General features: G+C 38.5%; 1 protein-coding gene across 4 annotated transcripts in view; it reads right to left on the bottom strand.

Annotated features, from left to right (window-relative positions):
• rap1gap2.L (RAP1 GTPase activating protein 2 L homeolog) overlaps positions 1 to 24,930 on the bottom strand; it is a 443,489-nt gene that overhangs the window by 129,702 nt on the left and 288,857 nt on the right. For all 4 annotated transcript variants that reach the window (XM_041581866.1, XM_018246321.2, XM_041581865.1 and 1 more), the window contains one exon: positions 1,586 to 1,670. In XM_041581866.1, the coding sequence (XP_041437800.1) occupies positions 1,586 to 1,670 (85 nt within the window). The remainder of the gene's footprint in view (positions 1 to 1,585; positions 1,671 to 24,930) is intronic.

The raw sequence follows: 24,930 nt of genomic DNA, 5'->3' as shown, positions 1-24,930 counted from the left end.
ACTTTTATTTCTTCTACTATATAGCTTTCCCATTTTGACATTTACTTAAAATACCATAGAGTGAAGCAGTATAATACAAGACCAATACAAGAGAGCGTGAAGATTCTTAATGAAATCTCATAGGCACTTTCTTAGGGGTATATTTATCAAAGAGTGAACTTAATAGTGAAGTTCCGCCACTAGAGTGAAATTCCGCCACTCTCCATTAATTTCTATGGGATTTTTATATCCATCACCCATTGATAAATACGCCTTTCAAAATCCCATAGAAATGAATTGAGAGCTACGGAATTTCACTCTAGTGGCGGAACTTCACTCTTTGATAAATTTACCCCATAGGCTTTGCCCATAGTATAAAACAGGGGGAACTTATATGCCAAATATATATATATATATATATATATATATATATATATATATATATATATATATATATATATATATATATATATATATATATATACTGTATATATACTGTATATATATATATATATATATATATATATATATATATATATATATGCCATCATAAGTTGTCAATGCATGCTCTGATAATAAGAGTATATATTGAAACCTCCAGTCAAGCCTTAACCATACTGAAGACCTTCATTCTGACAATAACGGCAGCCAGAATACAAGCAGAATATATCAATAAGATTTCAAAAAGGGGACTATTTATATTGGAATTGCCGCAGATTAAATAAGAAAATACATTAAAATTAATGGGAACTATAACCACAAGAAACATTCAGCTACCAACCTAATAGGAAGTTAATTAGAAAATGTAGCCAGATTTAGCTGCATGTGTCTGCTGGGGAGGTTAAAGGTTTTCTTCACTTTTATAGGCACCAGTACCATAAGCTGTCCTAGACACGTGTCATATAAATGCTGCATACAGCATCAGAGTTGGCGCTAGGTACAGGAAGTGGGGCTTAGGTTTTTAAAGTGATATGGACAATTTCCTGTAAAGAAGTTAAAGACTTACGGGGGAATGTTTTTCCACTGATACATAATAGCCCTATCTGGAAGAAGATTGTGAATGTCATAAAACTCCTTACGGAAAAAGTTATTTTGCATCAAAAGAATACGCTACCTTTAAGCAGGCCTTAAAAATGCACTAAACACAATTGGGTGTATTATGATGATTATTAACATTTTGCTCTAAGGAAACGGGCTGTATCAGCTGATAGAATGGCATATTAGATTATAAATAGATGCCTCCATTGACATTAAGGGCAGCAGTAGTAGCTAGCATATTTTATATTCAAGTTTGGAGAGAAGATACATAGGAAAGCAAAAAATATCAACAAGATTTCCAAATTGGGGTGCATTGCAGATTGGAAGGGATCATAAGCAAGAGTGTAAACATTGTAATGCATATGTTAGGGAGCTGGTCATATTAAAGCTTGTTTTAATAGTTGTCTTTATTAATATTGTCTTTTGTTCTTATTCTTGACTGTGCAGTGCCGGGAGATGCTTAGTTATTGTGCAATTCTGATAACAATAGAACTGTGACCTTCTATGTAAACACAAAGCAGTCTACAGAGAAGTACACACATAAAAAAAAGGCCTTACGGGTCATTACCTTCATGGTTGGAGGAGCAGTGGCGGGTGGCGATACGGGACGATCAGGAAGGGTCACGTCTGAAGCGTTGGACAGCTCCTGTTTCCTGATAAAAGAAAACAGCAGGTTATGATCAGTGCAAGGGACACATGAATGGCTTCTCGTCCGCAGCATTTTTCCTACTCTAACCTCTGAAGTTTTCAAAGTTCCCAGCTTGGAATTCTTATTTGACCAGGTTTTCCAGCAGACCACCCATACACACTATTATTATGACATTTGACAGCAGAAAATAAAACTTACTTGTTTAAAAATGATAGAACAACTCTGCAAAGTTGGGCAAAGTGGTAAACAGTGCAAAATAAGTTGTAAGGATCAGTGCACAGCCCCAGCTGCTAAATACGCTACAGGTAGTGTAAAAGTCCGATTAGGTACCTAACAGTGAAGGAAAGAGCGATAAATAGAGTTGCGTTCCCATGACAACCTACTTACGACAAATTTCCTGCATCCATCCCTCCCCCTGCTTCCCATCTGGCATTAGCTAGTTATTGAGCATATTCTGTTTGCTTCTGTTTTTGCTCTCCATAACAAGAAGCACTAAGAATAAAGGGAAAAGCTTAGAGTCCTCCCAAAAAAAGTTATAAAATAGCCAGGTCTATTTCATCTTGGGCCCAATGAGGCGAACAACGCACAAACGAATATAAGAGCACAGAAAAAAAATAAAACGTATTGCTCACTGACTGCGATGAAATGTGTATGTATTGCCAGCTTCAAAAGCCGTTCCCTTGGGGAATAAAAGCAAACAAATGTAATTATGTAATGGCTTTTACAAAAATTCTTTTATCTGAATAAGAACATGCTTGAAGCCTGATAGCAAGAAAGCTTTAACCTCAGAATCAAAAGAGCACTTAATCCTGTCTCTAGAATTCTCTGAATGAACCTATTCATACTGTTTCTACATGAAAGGGGATTGTGTGTCATTCATATACACGCGTGTAGTTGTACATGTACACACAAAGGTTTGTGGCCAAACATAGCTTCACGTATGTAGAAATGGATATATGGTGTGGTTTTGGTTAGGGGAACAGCGGGCACAGTTTCAGGTGTGTTTAGTTCAGAAACTGTTCATGGCGTAGTAAAGTGTATATTTAACAATAATCATCATGGAGAAGTTGATTTATTTTTGCAACATTCTACATACCTTATAGTTAACGCCTATCAATATCAGGGAAAACTGTCACTTTACATTGGAATATACTGTACATCTATTTGGACCTCTCTAACACCCTGTTACATTGCCACCTAGTGACATTAAAGAAAAATGGCTCAAGATTTTGTTGCAGGGTTGAAATTATTGAAATCTTTTGCTATAAAGTAAAACAAGGCTTGCGGTCTCGCAAGTACCAGGAAAAACATTTACACATTTAAATAACCGTACATTTTCTGAGAAGTCCCTTTTTTCTTTAACACTACAACATTTACTAATCTGGTGTATTTTTTTTAGTTTTTTTGCCCACAATGTGGCATTCTTTTCCAGAATTCCATTGCAGGCTCCAACAAAGCGGTTCACAATCCAATTTGCACATAATTTACCAACGTGGATAATTTGCATTCTCATTGGTAAAACTTGACGGCAAATTGTATCAGTGTTTTGCTGTGAATTGCATTATTTCTGAATGATATTGGCGCTAGAAAAGTCTTTAGTGTATGATTTATAATGTAAAAATCTATTGCACAAGAAGATAAAACAAACAAGGAAAGCCTTGGAAGTGTGGACATATGTAAGTGCCAATAATTTTGCGCTTTGCTCTGCACCTTGCAAATGAGAGCCATATTGTTTTCTGGTTATGGAAACTGTTACCAGAATGTTGTACTAAAAATAATTTAAATATTAAATAACTCTAGTAGGATTGTTTTGCCTGTAATTTGTATCTTAGCTGGGAACAAGTATAAGGTACTGTTTTCGTTTTACAGAGAAAAAAAGAAATCACTTTTAAAAATCGAAGTTATTTGATTATAATTGTGTCTATGAAAGGTGGCCTTTCGGTTATTCTGAGCTTTCTGGATAACAGGTTTTCACATGACATTCTGATGACATTATCCCTTTGCTCATGCTGCTTTTACTATTTAATTCCAGCGCATTTAATTCCAGCGCATCCAGTGTATTTAAGTGATGAATCTGTTTTGCATTTATGCAATTGTGCAAAACATTAATACTCTAGTATTATACTTTCCCTACACAAAGGACCAGAAACTCACTATAATGAAATAATTAATTTGTGATGAATTTGCATATATTACATTGCTATGCAGCATTGTGGGTGAATGCATTTATGGCATTTAGACTTTGATGATTGTTTTGCAATCATCATAGCTATAAAAATAAATGTATAAATTATCCTACCAAATGATAAGTAAGACATCAAGGGGGTTATTTATTAAAATTCCAAATGACAAAAAAATCTGAATTTTTAGTGGAAAAAAAACCCTAAACTTTTTCGAGCCCTATCCAATTAGGAAGTTTCTGTGGTCTGCGCTGAAATTAGCCCAAAAATTCAACTATTTCTGATTTTTCGGGATCACCAGAATCATATTAAATGGGTTCCATAGAGTAGCAGCTGGTTGTGGGGGCAGTATGCCATCAGTAGCACTTAATATCAGTGCTGCCTAAAAGTTGGTCTTGTATTATTGTATTACAAATGAATGGAGGCCCATGTATGTCCTGGTTGGTGATTGCATTTGTAATACAACAATATAATAAAGACCAACTTTTGACCAGCACTGATATTAAGATAGAGAATAAGAAACGGAAGACGTGCTAGTGCTATAGGTTACAACCATAAAATAATGTTTTACCGTTTGTCCAATTTCCTAAAAGTGCAGAAAACTAGAGAAAGAAAAAGTCTTAGCAATAATAGTTACTATGCACAATTTAACAGTGATGATAAAAACAACATGGTATAATGATGCAACACAGGTAACAGTAGGAAGAAATTACAATGTGGCTTATATTCTCAGGTTCATGTATTTGCTGATCAGTTCTAAGGATATTTGAAACACTTGAATGTTGTTTTAGACCTCATTCGTCACAGCTAGGGATGCACCGAATCCAGGATTCGGTTCGTGATTCGGCCTTTTTCAGAAGGATTAGGATTCGGCCGAATCTTTGTGCCTGGCTGAACCGAATCCTAATTTACATATGTAAATTAGAGGCGGTAGGGTAATCACGTGATTTTTCATCACAGAAGTAGAATTTGTTCCACTTTTTCCTTTCCTGCCTCTAATTTGCATATGCAAATTAGGATTCGGTTCACCAAGGATTTAGGGATTCGGCTGAATCCCAAATAGTGGATTCGGTGCATCTTTAATCATAGCTAAGCCCAAGAAAGCCCTTCTGAATAAAACTGCTCCCACTGCAACTTTACTGGCAGATATTCTAGCTTTTTTAGCAAATTTAACATTAATTCCCATTAGTTACTTAAGAACAGGGGCTTTGTTTGACCCACTGGGAGAAGCTCTAATAATAATAATCTGATATATTATTTTGATTCTTTTTCATTGTTTAAATTAGTGGTCTATTATGTCGAGTGCTTGGGACCTGAGGTTTTCCAGATGAGTGTTTTGTTTCCATAATTTGGATCACCATACCTTAAGGGCAGAGACACACGAGAAGATTCGAGGAGATTTAGTCTCCCAATGACAAATCGCCTCTACTTCAGGCCACTAATCTCCCCGAAAACCTTGGCTAGAATCTAAATCGCCGGTGGGTTGACACTCTGGGCGTTTCGTTTACTGAAGTCGCCCGAAGTTTCCTCGTGAGGCATCTGTTAATATGGTCCTCTTTCAACACTTACTATAGGACCATGGTATGATTGACCCAGGAGGCAAATGAGCAGATCAGCTTATTTGGCTCATCATATTGGTAACTAAAGAGGTCAAAAATCTGCTTGTTTTGTGACCTCTCCAAACAAGGTAAATGTGGTGGTTCCCAGCTTTAGAAGCTTTTCTGAATCCACCAGAAATCATTCGAGAATAAATCATCACGTGCAGCTTGAGAATTTACAGTGCGCACTTGAGAGACTTGTTGGTAGCCAAACACACATCAAGGTTTGAATTCTCAGGTAGGGTTCAGAACTTTCCTTGTTACAAGTATTTTGTTTTTAAAGAACAGCAAGGGGTTGTCTATAGCTTTAGTCACAAAATAAACAAAGAAAGTATTTAATTACAGTTTATTTTACTACCTCCAGGGTGGCAGAATTATACACCTCAGCACAGACTGGCTCTCCACTTAACATCAACAACCCGTTTCCCAGCAAGACAAAGAAACATTTTTCCAGTAGGAAACAGTAGCCGACCTGGATGAAAGTTACACTTTTAGTATACAGTAGTCAGCATTCAAATACATTTTGCAATTAGAGATTTCTTTTACAATATATATATATATATATATATATATTTATGTCTTGATAAAGGTCCCAGACGTGGACCGAAACGTCGATTAAATAAAGTAACTTTAAAAAGAAAATCCTGGTGTGCATCAGCATTCTATCACTATATATATATATATATATATATATATATATATATATATATATATATATATATATATGTTAAATAAATTACCACTTTTTTCACTTTGCGAAGACCTGTGAGTGCAGTTTCCTAAGCGCATTCATACCATGCCATCTGATTGCAAAAGTTGGATGAAGATCCTACTCGTCTACTAACTAATGATTTGCATTCTCTTTATAGAGTCACATGACATTGCATCTAAATCCATCATGAACCAGCTGTTATATACTGCAAACAGGGGTCTGTTTGGAAATTAGAATACAGGGGCCTGACTATAGCACTATGAATGAACCCCTGTCTTTGGCTTAGCCCCACTGCTTATCTCCCTTAACAATTATGCCCCTTTGCCTTATTCCATATCCCTCAACCATGCTACTATTGGGTACTGGTACTTTTACATTATACTTTTTATACCAATCCCCAAGCACTTGAGATGTTGGGTTTCACACTACCTGAAGGCCACTGGAAAAGCATGTTTACCTTTAAAAATGACAGCTTAATTTTAATGTAGACATTTCATTAGGAAGTCACATGTGAGTTCTATCACAGAGGTGGTCTCATTATAAGTGCAAATAAAATGACCATGCTACAAATTCGCATGCAATTTGGGTTGTATCAGGTCAGATTTGTGCATGCCACTGAATTCTTTCAATGAGGATTTTGACATTTTTAAATCAGCTACAATCCTACCAACTGCAAACACAAATAGTCAATGTAAAGAAATAGCTTATAGCCCTTAGTATATGCACTGCTGGCTCTGAGCCATCCTCATCTCATAGGACAATCAATAAACACCAAACTCTGCACTGCCCAGGTCACAACTAGCAATGTGTCATGCCATCCAAACACACCTGCCTCATCTTACATGCTATTTATGGCAGGCACAGCTCATTTCAAAGCAAATAGCAGAAAATTACAAGGCTTCCAGCATCTCCAGCATTAACAATGGCTTTATAGCCTGCCAAGTTATTCAGAGCCACTCATTCCACCATCAGATACCCAACTGTGGCCTCAGTGTGTTGTCTCCTCCTTATGAAAGAGCTTTTGGTTCAGTCATGTCATTGATTAAAAATCCAAGAGACCTCCAGAAATATGTGGAGCTGAATGTGCAACCTATCCTCAAGTATATGCTGGAAAGACGGGAAGCCTGGGCTCATCTCCCCCTTACCCTCCTGGGTAGAATTAATTTGTTTAAGATGTTGATTCTTCCAAAACTAACATATGTATTCCGACAGTCACCGATTGGCATCCACAAGGCTATTTTTTCCAAACTAAGGGGTATAGTGTTGTCCCTGTTCTGGAACAATGCTCCTCCCAGGTTAGCATTGAGTACTCTGCAGCTCCCCATTACCCAGGGTGGTTTAGCGGCTCCTAACCTCTACTGGTACTACTTAGCGTCGCAACTGGTGGTGGCAAAAAGCTGGGTTACTCCTTCCCTCACTAACGCGGCAACGCTTCTGGAAGCACAAATAGTGGGCTCATGGGAAGGTCTCAAGAATCTGTTGTATAGAGGTACCTCCCTTACTAAGACTTTATCACCCTTAATGTCCACCACAATAGCGGTGTGGCGCACGGTTTTGCAATTTTATCCAAAAACCCAACCGCACTGTTCAGGTTTTTCCCCACTGTGGTGTAACCCCAGACTTCAACATCTCCGCACTATTCCGGACCCGCAGTTGTGGGCTAGATACGGGGTTAAGTACCTCTCAGATGTTATGCCTGATGGTAACTTCAGCTCGTTTCAGGACTTGAAACAGAAATTCTCTCTCCCTAATCCAATGCTTTTTAGATATTTACAGCTGAGGCATGCTATAGAAAACCAATTTAAGTCTGGCCCACCAGACACTACCCCCAGGAAAATAGAGGTAGATATCCGCTCAGAGGCTATTCGGAAACCTCTTTCATACTTTTATAACCAATTGATTAGAGTTGGTAGCCCCTCACTTACCAAACTGTTAACTAGATGGCAGCAGGATATCCCTGAGCTTACTCTGGAAGACTGGGAGGAGATACTAGATTTGAGTTTAGATGGGATTATTTGCAGCAGAGATAAAATGACCCAGTTGAATTATTTGCACAGGGTATATCTTACTCCCTACAGATTAAAAAAAATGAACCAGGACTTGCGGGATGAATGCCCCAGATGCTCTCACTCGCCAGCGAACTATATGCATATGATTTGGGACTGCCCGGCTATGCTGAGATTCTGGGGAGAGGTCAATCAAATAATTAGTACAAAAACTGGTATTCCAGTGCCATTAAATCCTAAGGTGTTAATTTTGAATCTTCTGGGGGAGATCTCACATAGCAGGGCACAGAGGACGCTTCTACTCACTCTATGTATGTATGCTAAGAAAGCCATAGCTTTGAAATGGAAGTCTAGTCGTGGCCCAACGGTACAGGAATGGGAGCAACTCATTAACAGTGCCCTCCCCCTACATAAGCTTACTTATATGAGAAGGGGCTGTCCGGAGAAATTTAATAAAATCTGGGCATCATGGACAGAGGAGGACATGGGTGTGGGTTAACCACAGTAGCAGTATATACTTGTATGCTATGCTGTTTTGTTTTATGTATATTTCATTGGAACATTTCTGAATAGAATGACCTGTAAGTGAATGATGACATCATGCTGGTTTAAGTTTGTAAGAACTGTTTAATTGGTTAGTGTAAAAGAAAACAATGATGCAATGCTATTATACAACTGTTTGTCTGTATTGTTATAATTGCACAATAAAAGAATTGTTAAAAAAAAAAAATCCAAGAGAAACACATGCTTAAAATGTATAAACACATGAAAATGGGGAAATTCCCTGCATAGATAACGCATAACTAAGAAGAGATTGTGGTTTTTCAGGTCATTTACACTTAGGTATAGTTGTTGCTCTAGCAACTGCTAAATGGATGCTGAATATTTAATTTACAAAGGCATAAGGTCATGCATGTGATCACATTGGTTAAGTAAATGCTACGGATCATCAAAGACTAGATAGGTGGCACTGACTTTAAGGCACTATCCATTAAGACAGCGTGCTTAGAACGCTTTGACCTAAAGTCCTTTATGCGTCATAGAAAGTAACAACGCAATTTTTGAAATAAATTCAAATGATAAAAATCTTCACCTGTTGGGTATATCGTCTTTCTCTTTCTCTATTTTATACCCCGTGCTAACTGGCATTGCAGAAGAAGAATGGATTACTGCCACTGACATGGAATTAAAAATATGTCAATGAATTAAAGGAAAGTACTTGTACTCAGAAAGGTATGCAGCAAAAAACAGCCATAGAGATCTAACCAGGAAGCTAAATATTTGGCCTGGGTCAACCTGGTGGGCCCGTCTCTTGCGGGCCCCACTGGCCCAGAGCCACACCCTGCACCTCTTTTCTTTTCCTGCAGCGACCAGACAGGGCCTTATTTATCAAAGTCCGAATTTTTCTGATTATTTTAATGAAAAAAGTCTGACCAAAATAGAATCCATAATTGGACCTTATTAAAAAATTCTGATTTAATCAGGTCGGGGACAAACACGGAAAAAAAAAAATTTTGGGCTTTTTCCAAAAAATTTTTTTTCCAATTTTTGCAGAAAAGTCCGAAATAGTCGAATTTTTGAGCTAATTCCAGCGTACACCACAGAAACTTCCAAATAGGATAGGGACTTCTCCCATTGACTTATATATAACCACGTTATGTCTGAGATTTTCAGATTCAGACTTTTTTCATCCTCGGGGTATAATAAATCTCGAAAAATTTTAGTTTTTTTCCCCACTATAAATTTGGATTTTATATTAAAAAAAAAAAACTATAATTTTTCACGTTTTAGGCATTCTGACTTTAATAAATAACCCCCACAATGTTTCAGGGCCGTACCACTTTATCAGGTCATACTCCGTGATTGAACATAGCAAATCAACCCAAGACCCTCATGAATATGCAATTCAGTCCTAAAAGTCCACAGATATATGCAAAGTTCAAAATAAAGTCCATCCTTAAAGCACATAATCCAAAAGGTACAATAACCCAAATAAAGCCCAAGATCCATTCTGAAGTTCATCCAGAGTAATATCTGTAAAGAACACCCCAAAATCGCTCCTCATTACCCTAAATAGCTTTAGTATGAGCTCACTTTACACATTGCTACATTGTTCAATGCTAGATATATTTAAGGGGCCATTTACAATGCAGGACATGGGGGTTATTTGTCAAAGGTTGAATTTTAGAGGAATGTGAATTTTTTTAAACTGTAATAAATTCGATTTTATTCACAATTCAAATTCTAAAAAATTAGAACGTCTAAAATTTGATCTGATAGTACCAACCCAAAAACTCGAATATAATTTGAATCAAATTTGAATCAACTTCCTCCAAAAAAAACCCTCGACTTTTGAGTGCCAAATTATTTCACACGCAACATTTTTTTTCTCCCATTGGAGTCTATGGGGAGTCATTTTCAAAGCGAAACTTGGCAAAAATGTGTCTCATCACTACTATTAACATCTACAAAGAGTTCAAGGGACCTCTGCCATTGACTTCTACATGAACTTGGTAGGTTTTAGGTGGAGAATTAGAACTGTTTCCAGGGTCGAGTGTGATAAATCTCACATTCAAATATGAGTTGGTGGTTTTAAATTCTAATTTGTGTGTTTTGACCAAAAAAAATTAAAAAAATTTGAATTCTAATTTATCATCTGATCCTTAGTAAATCTGTCCAAATTGCAAAAAAGTCACAATGCGCCCTGCATTGTATACCTTGCTTGCAGGCTTATGTTTCAGAGTGCAGATGCCAGTGGCATGCCTCTTGGATTGAGTGAAGGCTGAGTTAGGCAGTGTTTGATACAAGAGGAGAGGGCAGGGGTTGGCTAATAAACGCCAAACCCACTTATCACTTCACTTATGCTTTATTAAAATGTGCAAGTTAGTGAGCATAAGGAAGCGCAGCCTGCATTGGTGCCCTGTCTTTACGAACTACCTTAGGACAGGCTGTTACAACAAGGTTGCTGCATCTCCACACCAGGTGCCTGATTTCTGTTCAGTGAAGTATTCCTTGGGGCACAAGTTAATAATAGATGACCCCTTTCATTTTGTATTTATAAGAGAAGTGTTTAGTCTGTGTCCTTCAAGACAAGGGTAAATATAGAGCGTCAGTACGAATTTGTGAGAATTTTCCATCAGTTGTGTATATTGTATCATTGTCAAGGTCCTCCACATAAAAACAATTCCCAGGAACCAAGGGATAAACAAGGATGTAGAGCTTTAAATTTTGCAGGACAACAATGGCTATAGTTTTTGCCATTAATGAAGAGTGTGATGAGCACTGTTTCAGATTATTTATTACAACTGTACAACACAGTGGAGCAAAATGTGAAACCAACAGGTTGTGTGTTGCAGTGGAGGTGGCAGTGTATGCCATTATGGCAGTTTTACGTACAGTACCTTATTGTTTATTGCATCAGGTGGCTAGGGGAAGGGATGACACAAGTGACTATTATATGGCATGTACATTTTTTGTAGGGTGTGTGACAAAACCAACTTTTAGGATCAGTGATGGACAAATAAATTCGGCAGGTGCGAATTTGCGAAGTAAAAATTTTTTGTGTGTGTCAGGAAAAGTCACTCGCGTCAAAACTGTCGCGCATATCAACATTATTTAGACGCCCATTGACTTTAACACCGCGTCAAAATTGACGCAGGTGTAAAAATTCACATTTCGCTAATTTTTTATGAATTTCGCAGGAAAGTCGCACATTTTTCGGAACGTGGAACAGGACAAATTCGCCTAGATTAAGAGCAAAGTCTTCTTGCTTTTGAATAATCTCTCACCACAGAATTTAATTAGCAATGAAAAACAAAATTTTTCACACAATTAAACTGCAAATAGTGGCAAGGTCACATAGTTAAATTCAATTTATTTGTGCATCTGTCAAGTGAGACCAGCAACAGCTGGGCCTAAATGTAGAACCCTATACGGCTTTTATCTCACAGAAAACAAGCCGGGTTTCTACGGTAACGTGCCGCATGGTTCCCTAGCATCCCAGTGTGTAGCTGACCATTGTATCCTGGAGGACGAGGGTAATTAAAGGCTCGAGTGAAAAAGGCATGGAAACCCACAGCCTCTTCTTGATGGAAACAAATGGCACAGCCACTCATAAGCCATACAAACGGACATTTCATAGTCATTATATCAGATTTCTACCACTGCATCCTTCAAAGCCCAAAAAGTTCTAAAGCATAAATGCTGGCAGGCATTTTCTTTAAAATGAACAGAGTTGGTAAGTAATGCTATAGCTTTTCATTTCTAAAAGGCTGGGTTGTCAAAACATGCCTCCCAACACCCCAAAGCATTTGTGCTTTATGGGACAGATGTTTGAAAAATCGTAAAATTTGAATAAACCGTTTTACTTTTTTCCCCCCCCCAGAATATAGCATTTCATGACTATGGTTTGTACAATACATCGTTTGAACTCATGTGTGAGAAGTGCAGGAGTTACGGGAGCCTATGGTGATTCAAGGAGTAAACATGAGTTTATAAGTTATCCAAACAACTGTTAAAAGATCGTCTCTAGACATGTGAGAGCCAATACCTGCCTTGTTTAGGGCCCTTTTACCGTTCCACAGAGCCCTGCCTAGCTGCTATATGAGGCATCAGGGTCAGATTGGGCTGGCAGGGCGCTGGGGAAAAACCCGGTGGGCCTCGGCACTCATGGGCCCCGCCTACCCAGACGCACTCCCTGCCTGAATCTCTCACCGATGTGTCCGGCATCCCTCTCCTGCCCCGGTCACTGCAAGAAAAGTTAAGTGCGCAGGGGATCTGGAAGGGCTTTTTGGCAGGGTTGGGGGGCCCCTGAGACAGCAGCCCCAGTGGGCCCCATGCCCCCCCCCCCAGTTAAACTCTGCATGGCATCCTTAAATCTTTTGTGTTGTTTTCTTTTAACTGACAAACTCCATGTTTATTATCTGCCTCCATTCCTTACTGTCCTGAGATTTTATGAGGATTGACCTTTAAAGGAGTGATATTTAGAATAAACTTTACCATTCTCCCCTGAGCACCTTACCAATCTTCTTCTTCTTAGGTTTCGATCATTCATTATTTTGCACCCACAGCAACCTTAGTCCTTCTTTTTTTTTTTCAATTTTAGTGTTTAGACACCCACCATGCAAAAAACATATCTCTCTGACTTTAAATGAAATTTTTTAAATTATGAATCAGGCATCGTTTAAAACAGGAAGAACAGATGGTTCAAGAGCGGGTGCTATGAAAATGAAGTGCCATTTCTTTTGCAGGATGAAATCAGGAAAGGGAAGACGTTATGCAGTGTCAGCTTCGAAATCTGCTCTGTATTTAATTTACCTTTAAAATATGCACACCGGCAAATTATTTTGCGTTAAATATTTTTGATATCTGTAGAAGATTTGCTTCTTTAATACTGTATCTTAAGAACAGCTGGTTATGGAGAAATTGCACTTTTGTTTTTTATGGTGTGGTTAAAGCCTATACCCCCCATTGCTCCACGGTAGTTCAGCTACGGTTCCCATGGTGGAGGAGCTTAAATTCCTGTAGACTGACAATCTGTGGGTTCTGGTAAATGCCAGAGAGGCTGTTGCAAAATGATGTAGAAAGTTAGTATTTAGTGGGCTGGTGAGAGTCTGTTTGAGCCTCTATGTACTTTAAATGCCATGGCCTATTTTGAATCCCAGCCCAGACCTGATGGTGCAGCCAGGGTCAGACACCAGGAAAAAACCAGGTGGGCCTCGACCCTCATGGGCCCCCAACGGGCCAGACCACCTCTCCCAATCCCAATCAATTTTAAAATAAAAAGCACTTGACGTGCGGCGCCGGGCGTGCATGCGCAGTGGTGCGCGGTGCTCCTGGTAGCGACATCAGAGCGAGTGCGCCCGGCAGGGCTGCAATAGGATAGGTAAGTGAGGAGGGGAGGCAGGGGGGCCCTGGACAGCAGTCCCGGTGGGCCCCCCAGTCCGACCCTGGGTGCAGCAGCTCAAGTTCTAAAGGAGCTAAAAACAGGGGAAGCAAACTCTATAAATGTAACACAGAGGGACCATGGTCCTTATTGATAAGCAATTTAATATATTTTTGTTAAAAAGTTAATCTTCTAAGTGCAGAGACACACCGTCAGATTCGGGGAGATTAGTCGTTTTCCAAAGTTGCCCGAAGTTGCCTCACGAGGAAACTGCGGGCGACTTCGGAAAATGAAGCGCTCCGGTTGCGATCCCGCCGGCTATTTTCATTCTAGCCAGTGGGATGGCAGGGGAAGGAAGTTCGGGGAGATTAGTCAACCCGAAGAAGAGAAGATTTGTTGCTGGGCGACTAATCTCCCCGAATCTGAACATGTCTCTCTGCCCTTAAAAGTTTCTAGTTACTCCAGTCAGGTATCAACTTGCACAGAACAGGTAGATTTTAGAAACTTTGTTACTGAAAAAGTCATAAAAGGGAAATCATTAAATTCATTAAAGTAGCTGCTTAGCAAGTTCAAGTGCTTTAGCTGTATCCAGAATGCTCGGGATCTGAGGTTTCCGGATAATAAATCTTTCCGTAATTTGGATCTTCATACCTTTAGTCTACTAGAAATTCATGTAAACATTATATAAAACAAATAGGCTGATCTTAGTTTAGATCAAGTACAAGGTACTGTTTTATTATTAAGGAAAAAGGAAATCACTTTTAAAAATCTGGATTATTTGGATAAAATGGAGTCTATGGGAGACGGCCTTTCCATAATTAGGGGCTTTCTGGATATATGATCTCATACCTGTACAAGATACCAGATGAAAAGGGAAATAGATAAAGCAGTAAGCATTATGGAAGAAAAGTATCAGTAAGGCCCAGATGTTTTGCAGACATTGTTGCTATTGGATGATCTTTAATTGTAGGTAGTAGGGGCACTTACCAATGAATGATAGCAAGGTGATAACTGTTAGCAACACAGAATGAAATATAGTACAGTCATTGCACAAAGCTGATCACATTCCCAGAGGCTTATTCTGCTGGAGATGGGGCCCACAAAATCATTTTGCTAAGTGGCCCAATAACTTTAAGGTATAGGCTCATCCTGACCCACAGTTCATGTGATAGAATAATAAATATAGACATATCTCTTTTGCAGCTGCTGCTCATATTCCTCGAGTTGTTTCTAGCTAAAGCAGGCATAATAGATCTTTTTAATTCCTCTATTTTCAAAACATTTCCTATTAGGCATTTTCAAATCACATACATTTTGAAGCTTTTATTACTATAATTTGCATTTGAATGAAAATGTTGGATTGCTTTTATGTTGACAGGTAAGGTTTTGTTTACAACCAATTAGCAACAATAACTAAACTTCCGAAAAAATGAATCACTGCTATTTGACAGTGCTGTACTTAAAGGGTCTGGCCACACAAGCAGATTCGGGGAGATTAGTGCCCCAGCGACAAATCTCCTCTTATTCGGATGACAAAGAAACTGCCTTCCCGCTGCCCTCCACCGGCTAAAATGAAAATCGCCTGGGGGAAGGCACACGCGGCTCTTCGTTTTCCGAAGTCGCCCGAAGTTTCCTTTTTCAGTAAGGGGCAAAACCTTCTCTAGCTCTTGCCCCCAGGGGTGCTTCGCCAATGAGGCAAGTTGAGGCTGTCGCCTCAGGCAGCAGCGCCCCACTAGGTACCAGGGGCAGCAAAAATGCTGCTCCTGGTACTTTAAGAGCGAATTTCCAGGGGTGGGGGGCCAGGATCACCCCTGCTTGCCCCGGATAGAGATGAAATACTTGTAACATATTTTTTACTTTAAGATTCTGGGTATCAGAGCTGTTAAAAAAAACTTGCCTCTTTGATTGTAATGGAGAGAAGCCCCATACCCCCACTGCTTATTATAAATCAAGCCTTAACATTTACTTGTCACACACATTAGATGAGAGGAGATAATGTTTGTGAATAGAGTAATATGGAGCAATCTATCCAATCAGTTGCACAATGCATTATACTGAGCTGGCACAAATCTTGTATTGGATCTTGAACAACAGATGTACAAGTAAATTAATTACCGACTCCCCTATTCTAGCTGACTACAGGCAACCATCATGGATGACCTCTCTTCCCCCTACTATTCATGGAAGCAATTGAATCTTTTGCTTATGCTATAAAGGCAAAGCCTACAATTAAAAGCTTCAGGCGCTAGAGAATGGAGGCTAAAAATCAGCTATATGCTAATGATAGACTACTGAATCAAGGGAATAGTTGCCTAAACACATGGAGCATTTAGGCAGTGGTCAAAAAGTATAAAGTTGATTTTTTTTCAAGCAGGCCCTTGATACTGAAAATAGATAAGTATGCTGTGACTGAAAATACAATTCTGGTATCCGAAATCATTGGTGTTGCACTCTATCTTAACTTATTACTCACTAGGGAGAACATTTTAAAAACAGGAAAGATTTTGTGTTAGCAGACTCAATAGCTATTGTATGTAAACAAAGCTTAAGTCACAATTACTTCATTACTAAAGACATATATGGGTGGATATATGGAATAGAATAAAGAATGGCAGTAATTGTTACCATAGGTTTTGGGGCAATGGGGATGAGAATAAATAGCCCATGAGTTTCTTCCTATGGAATTTGCTGCCGGTTAAATAGAGATGGTATCATGCAATCGGTTGCAAATAACACAAAAGCCTAAAAGTGGCCATAGACATAGAGATCCGCTCGTTTGGTGATGTCGCCAAACAAGCAGAACTCTCCCCGATATGCCCACATTGAAGTGGGCGATATTAGGCTGATCTGATTGTGGGCCCTAGGGCCCAACGATTGGATTAGAATGGAGGCCAAACGGGCGAAAAAGATGCAGGCGCGATCCAACGGGATTTTCTAACCCGATTGGCATCTGGCTGACTTTCATCCAGATATTGAGCGGGAAAGCCCATCGGGGGGTTCTACACATGGGCCGATAAACTGCCCCATGTATGGGGGCCTTAAGATATACAGTTCTACTTTGGAATCTTTATGGTTTGCTTTTATGGAGAAACAAGTTTTATAAGTCATATGACAGTCTGCCTTGCTACGAGGAAAAATCCAGCTTGTTGTTTATCAAACATTTAGCGGTCCCAGCACATTGTAAGAACTGGATTTGGAGGAAACCTTAGTGTTCAGTTGAACTACATCAAAATGCTTTCTGAGCAAAGCTTACCCAGGTCTAGTAGCCCACAGAAGATCCTTAAGGCCCCCATAAATGGGCTGATAAAAGCTGCAGACAGACTGAGTCGGCAGCTTATTGGCCCATGGGTGGGGCCATGCGACAGGATTTCCCGATATATATCTGGGCGAAACTTGACCAGGTCTCGATCGGGCAGGTTAAAAAATCCCATCGGATAGCGGCCACGCATTCTGATCCGATTGTTGGGCCGTGGGCCCGCGATTGGATCAGCCCGATATCGCCCACTTCAATGTGGGCATATCGGGGAGAGATCCGCTCGTTTGGCGACATCGCCAAACGAGAGGATCTCTAAGTCTATGGCCACCTTAAATTTCAAACAGCAGACCAATGGTGCAAACTGTATACCTTACATTGTTATGTGACTTGTACAACTGGAAAAAAGCAAAAATTTATTTTCAGACGATTGTGATGCAAATAAAGGTTCTGATTCTGTTACAGATTCGGCTGAATCTTTTGTGCATAGGGTTGCCACCTTTTCTGTAAAAAAATTACCTGCCTTCCTATATTTTTGCAGTTTTTCCTATTAATAACACTGGCATCAAGCATCATTTTTACTGGCCACGCCGGTAAAATACCGGCCAGGTGGCAACCCTATTTGTGCAGGATATTTTTATAACCAAATCCAAAAATGATAGTCACTACATCCCTAATTAATCCTACTTGTGAATCATGTTTAAACAGATGTAATTCTGCCCACTCCTTACTTAGGCAATTTGTAAATTTGTAAAATGTTTACAGAACCAAACTTTAATAATGCCCTCTATAATGTAAAAAAAAAATCAATATGTTCATTTTATTTTTATTTCTTTACTTGAATCTATATCTGCTGGTAGATGCAGTTCAAAAAAAAACTGTAGCCATGCACGTGGACCGCCTCATATGTACTGCATTTAATAAAAATATGCTTTTTAATATGGGCCTCGACAATGCTGATGGGTTAGGGAAACTGCCCTCCCTTACTTATCTACTGATACACCATTGATTAGCTAATATGGTGCATTGGCAGATAACATTTTCTAAACCTGTCCAGTCAACAAACCTACCAATAGCCATGATATATAGATATCAGCTGGGATCATTTTGCCAGCACACACACCGGAAAGGTGTTTTATTGGTACGGCTTTATCTGTCAATGTCCTCCTTGTCTGCAAGATCATCTGTTTGTCATACCAAAGATGCAACCTCAAATAACCTCATTACCGGACAGATTGTTTTTCCTCCATTGATTCTTATTTGATCATGAATTTAGCTGATTGGCATGGCAAGCTAAAATTACAACAGAATCCTGGAAATGACTCCACTTAAAGGAGAAGGAAAGCTACGTAGGCATTTTATTGCCAATGGATTAGCAGCAATGGTGCAAGCTAGAACGCTATATTTATGCTGCATTATGTTTTACCATACCTGAGTAAAAAGCTCTAGAAGCTCTCTGATTGTTTAGGATAGCAGCTGCAATATTAGCTTGGTGTGACATCACTTCTTGCCTGAGTCTCTCCCTGCTCACTTACAGCTCTGGTCTCAGATTACAGCAGAGAAGTGAGGGGGGTAAGAGGAGCAAACTGAGCATGCTCACACCTGGGACAAGGAGGTTTAAGCTGAAGGCAGGAAGTCTGATATAGAAGCCCATGTGTACACAATAGAAGGAAAGAAATGTGGTGTTTCTTCTTCTGACAGAGGACTCACTACATTGAGGGTTTACTGGTATATTTAGGTGGACCTTTCTGATAAGGCTTACTTAGTTTTAACCTTTTCTTCTCCTTTAATCCACAGGCACCGATTCTCCCCATTTTTTATTTGGATATCCTTTAAGCAGGCATTAACAGAAAGTGATTTGGCCAAATAAAGTCAATACAGTCACCTTCCTGTAGCCACATACACAACAACACAGTAGAATATCTTATACATGACTTTGATTTACCTAAAAATAATATTCAGATCCCATTTTAATGATTCTCCCTGTCAAAAGAAAAACTCTGATTCCTCAATTACTAATATTTGGGCAAAAAATCTCTCACTCAATCCCACCTTTTTTTGTTCTGAAATAAATTTTTTATTTCTTGGAATTCAAATTTTGTATTGCAACGAAAAAGATTGAAAAAGTGTTCTCTCCCTAGCAACAACTTCCCATAGACAGCTATTGTAAAAAAAATTAGCTACTATGATTAAAATAATTTTCACTTGCTCAGAACTTTTAGATGCAAAAATTCAAAGAAAAGAATGCTAATTAAATAGCAGCATGGGTAAAACGTTAACCATTAAATTTCTAATAAAAGAGGGGGGAAACAGAATTGTCTCTGTTAAGCAAGGCCCTCTTTAACTTATGTATCAGTTATCCATTGTATTTTTATAGATACAGGTATGGGACCTGTTATCCAGAATGTTCGGGACCTGGGTTTTTCCGGATAAGGGATCTTTCCGTAATTTGGATATTCATACCTTAAGTCTACTAGAAAATGATTTAAACATTAAAAGCTGGTTTTGCCTCCAATAAGGATTAATTCTATTTTAGTTTGGATCAAGTACAAGTTACTGTTTTATTATTACAGAGAAAAAGGAAATAATTTTTAAAGATTTGGATTATTTGGATAAAATGGAGTACATGGGAGATGGCCTTCCTGTAATCCAGAGCTTTCTGGATAACAGGCTTCTGCATAATGGATTCCATACCTATAATCTCTATTTTCACTCCAGGATTTTTTCTACCATGCTGCGGGATATGTTGGCCCTTTACATATATGTTTTAAAAAAGTAATAATAATAATAATGATAATAATAATAATAATAATAAAAGGGAAAAATATTATTTAATTCACACAGAATGCTAGCAAACCTGTTGAATAATCTCAACTAAAACACTACAGAATTTGTTAGCACTATATAAACAAAGCATATAACAGTCTTTCACCAAAAAAACTTTCCATAAACTCCAATATAATGTGCACTAAAAAAAAAAAAATCGCTGCACAAAAAAAAGTCACCCATTGATGTCAATGTGTTTCACAAATATTTTGGTGAAATGGGACAGATTCACCCATTGATACTACAGATTATTAGAACAAAATAATGAAAACAAAGGTGACAAGGGTATTACAGGTATGGGACCCGTTATCCAGAATGCTTGGGACCTGCGGTTTTCCGGATAAGGGATCTTTCCGTAATGGATCTTTAAGTCTACTAGAAAATCATGTAAACATTCAATAAACCCAATAGGCTGGTTTTGCTTCCAGTAAGGATTAATTATATCTTAGTTTGGGTTCAATTGCAATGTACTATTTCATTAATACAGAGTAAAAGGAAATCATTTTTAAAAATTTGGATTCTTTGGATACAACGGAGTCTATGGGAGATGACCTTTCTATAATTTGGAGCTTTCTGGATAATGGTTATCCAGATAACGGATCCCATACCTGTAGTGTAATTTTGGACATTCTATTTAGTTATTTAGTATTGTGCCCATAAATTAAAGTATATAGCGCTCTCAAGCCTAAAAATGACAGATTTATATGTTAATTATGTTGAATATAGCATGGGGGGGACCAAAAGCATGACTGACTGCCCTTTGTTAGGATTTTCATCCTCTTCAGGATGTTCATCAGGTCCCCCTCATCTGTGGCACTTTCTAATTGTTTATACGCCCTAACTTTTTACAAGTGATTGGGATTACCAATACAGCTATACTCAGAGCACTTAAAAAATAATAACCCATAGTAGAAGCCATACATATATTTGAATGCTGTCATGTCATAATAAGAAGACTTTTTAATAAAGAGCCCGTAAATACATAAAGGATCTGTAACATGTAAATGGAGTGATGATTGGCCAGGCTCTATTTAGTAGTGTGAATAGACAGTCCTGGCATTTCTGTCAACGGCTCTGACACTGAGAATATCTGTCTATTCCATGACTCATGATCTAAGCACAGCCCGGCTCATTCACAGTCACTTATAAAAGTAACACAGTAGTCTGAGGAATATCAGTTAAACTGGTCACTGTCAGACATTTTTTATTCTCCTATCTACAACACAATTATTTTATGTTTTTTTTTTTTTTAATCTTGCTCTCCTTCTGGAGGGTTATCATTTAACAAGACATTGCAGTGCCAAATACCTTCAGGTTTGTAGTAAGTGCTGCATCAATATGAAATGTGTATGTTAATTTAAGGTAATGTTCTTTAATGTACAGGCCTATTATATTGCTTTGCTTGGAACAGACTGCATGCGCCTTTTTTTCTGCAGTTACATTTTATGCTTTTGTGACAAACAAACAACCTCAAATGAAATATGCTTGCAGATTTATTCATTTAATTAGAAACTAACATTGTAAAGAGCCGTTACGTAAATTAAGGACATTATGAAAATCAGCAAATGATGTGTAAATACCATAAACATAAATATAACAGAACCACAAAGGGCTAATGGCAGCATCAGTAAAAAAAGAATAAATTGACGCTAATTGTCAAGCTTGCTATGCCCAGCACAAAGGGTTTGCAGACCTGGAAATTTCCTCTAACATGAATTAATCTCATAAAAAAAAAAAAAAAAAAAAATATATATATATATATATATAGTGCATATATACGCAGCCAAACCAGCACTAACAGTTGCCCCAGTGCAAAGACCCACTGCAAGGAGTGAATCACCGTTAAGATAACTTTTATTATGCTATAGAATGACAAATTATAAGCAACTTTTCAATATGCCATGAATTGCTTTAGCATTAAAATAAATCTCAGTTAATCTAAAAGTATAATGGAAACAAAAACATATCTCTTACCAAGGAAAAGAGCCTGTAGAATTAAGGGCAGTGACACACCAGGAGATAAATCGCTGCTTCTCTGGGCAACTAATCTCCTGCACTCTCCAGTAAAAAGCTTTCCCATAGGCAATAATGTGAATCGCTGGTGGTAAAACACGTGTGGCTCCAGTTTCCCAAAATCGCTTGAAGTTTCCTCTTGTAGCGATTTTGGAGTGACGCACGTGTTTTACCAGCTGCGATTCACATTATTGCCTATGGGAAAGCTTTTTAGAGTGCATGAGATTAGTTGCCCAGAGAAGCAGCGATTTATCGCAAGCAATTAATCTCCTGGCGTGTCACTGCCTGACGACTAATCGCTTCGTTTTTGCGGCGACCAATCTCCCCAAACGCCTTCCCTGACTCTGCGCCGGCAACTTCGGGCGACTTCGGAAAACAAACCACCGCGTGTGATTAGCGCCAGCGGTTTTTCATTTTAGCCGGCACAGAGTCAGGGAAGCCGTTTATTGGTCGCCGCTGTAGAGGAGTGCAAGGAAAGGAGTGGGAAGAAGAGAGCACTCATATAGAAGTGAACAGTGAACAAACCTTTTAGACGGTGTGCATTCTGGCTCACATAAAAAAAAAATATTACAGGTATGGGATCCGTTATTTGGAAAGCTCCAAATTACAGAAAGGCCGTCTCCCATAGACTCCATTTTATCCAATTAATGCAATTTTGTTTCCTTTTTCTCTGTAAAAATAAAACACTACTTAGATATAATAAATCCTTATTGGAAGAGAAACCAGCCTATTGGGTTTATTTAATGTTATTTAATGTTTATTTAATATCTACATGATTTTCTAGTAGACTTAAGGTATGAAGATCCAAATTACGGAAAGATCCATTATCCGGAAAACCCCAGGTCTCAAGCATTCAGGATAACAGGTCCTTTACCTATATATGAAGTGTATACAGGCAAATGTTGCCAAAAGCTCAACTGGAAACACTGCTATCCAGTTTATAGAATACTCTCTGGTGTAATAGTAATATGCATACACAGCGCAACAGTTCAATTAGTGACATTCAAGTTCATACTGTTTTGCAACATCTGTCAGCAGCTTGTCCTTTGACAGCAATCAAGCGCTAGAATGTTCTGAAAGTCTGCTACAATTGTCATCTTAGCAAGCCAAGGTATTATCTTGTAAATATATACCGGTATATGTAATTGTATATATAATGCAGCTGTAATATTATTTATGATTTCAGAATTGCTACCCTGTAACCTTTTGCCTGTGCAAAGCTTTAAAAATATTGCCTGGAAACACTGATATAAAGAGCTCTATTCAGTAAAACATGAGAAATTAGCAAGTACATTTGACTTACTATTTTTTACAGGGTGCTTTACTCAATATGCTTATGCACCTCTCAAGTATATACATGTAGTATCCTAATTTTTATTAAATCAAAGATCCAAAAAAATCATGAGCCATTAGGTTTAAATGCCTGGCTGCTGTTTTTAATCTTTTATAGCAAGCATACGGTTAACCCCTAAAATAACAACAGATGTAAGCCACCACCATTAGAATTTTTAGACAATTAAAAATTAGGGATGCACCGAATCCACTATTTTGGATTCGGCCGAACCCCCGAATCCTTCGCGAAAGATTCGGCCAAATACCGAACCGAATTCGAACCCTAACTTGCATATGCTAATTAGGGTTGGGAATGGGAAAACATGTTTTACTTCCTTGTTTTGTGACACAAAGTCACACATTTTCACTCCCTGCCCCTAATTTGCATATGCAGCCGAATCCGAATCCTGCTGAAAAAGGCCGAATCCAGGCCGAATCCCGAACCGAATCCTGGATTCGGTGCATCCCTATTAAAAATAGATATGCCCTGTTTACCAACCAAAAATATTATTTGATGTATAACAAGTAGCTATTTCCTAGCTCATGTAGGTTATGGGAGTTAATATTGCAAATTATATTTGCATGAGTACATTGTACCTGTTCCAAACCAAGATATAATTAATCTTTATGGGAGGCAAAACCAGCCTATTGGGTTTATTTAATGTTGACTTGATTTTCTTGTAGACTTAAGGTATGAAGATCAAATTACATAAAGATCTGTTATCTGGAAAACCCTAGGTCTTGAGCATTCTGGATAACAGGTCCCGTACCTTTATTGGCAAACATGTCTCAAATCTTACTTGTAAGTTATTTCCTTTCCACCTTTAGTAAATGGGCCCCAAATAATTGAAGTATAATATATTCTGAAACTTTACTGGAGGGAAGCAGAAACATCCAAGACACCCCCATACCATGTAAGAATACAGACCCCTTAGTCAAGGGCAAGTATGCTTTGTGTGTCAGAAATTGACTCATCTGCTTTTTTAAGGTGACCCATCTGATAATATCACAGTTTACTTCTGCTCCAATGTTTACTGTTCCCATTGTATCGTCCTTTAAAGTTCTTGGGCTGTACAACAGTTGGCAATGGCTGATATTTGAAGTCAGTGGATTCAGAGCAGACAACTGTTTTGTCTTGCATGGTGAGCCAGTTCACCAAAATCACAGCCAACATTTGGCCTCACTCTACAGTTTTCCCTCAAAACTCCTGAGAACATTTAGTGGTGAAAAAAAAGATATTTTGAAGGGCTGTGCTCACAAAGAAACTCCTACCAGATCCTCTCTCCACCCACCTGCCTGATCTCGTTGCCTACTCCCAGCCAGCTTGTGTTGGTGTAGGTAAGAACAGTTGGGGATGAGGGTATTACTATAGAGGTCTGCTTCTTCTATAGTAATGTCACTGAGAAAATTGCCTTCTCCACTTCACTTGTGTCTGAAACATCAACAAACTGAACAGGTGC

The sequence above is a fragment of the Xenopus laevis genome, chromosome 2L (genome assembly GCF_017654675.1).
Source record: "Xenopus laevis strain J_2021 chromosome 2L, Xenopus_laevis_v10.1, whole genome shotgun sequence".
NCBI classification, from domain to species: domain Eukaryota; kingdom Metazoa; phylum Chordata; class Amphibia; order Anura; family Pipidae; genus Xenopus; species Xenopus laevis.
Note: the sequence above shows the minus strand (reverse complement) of the source record. Positions and strands in the feature narration are given on the sequence as shown.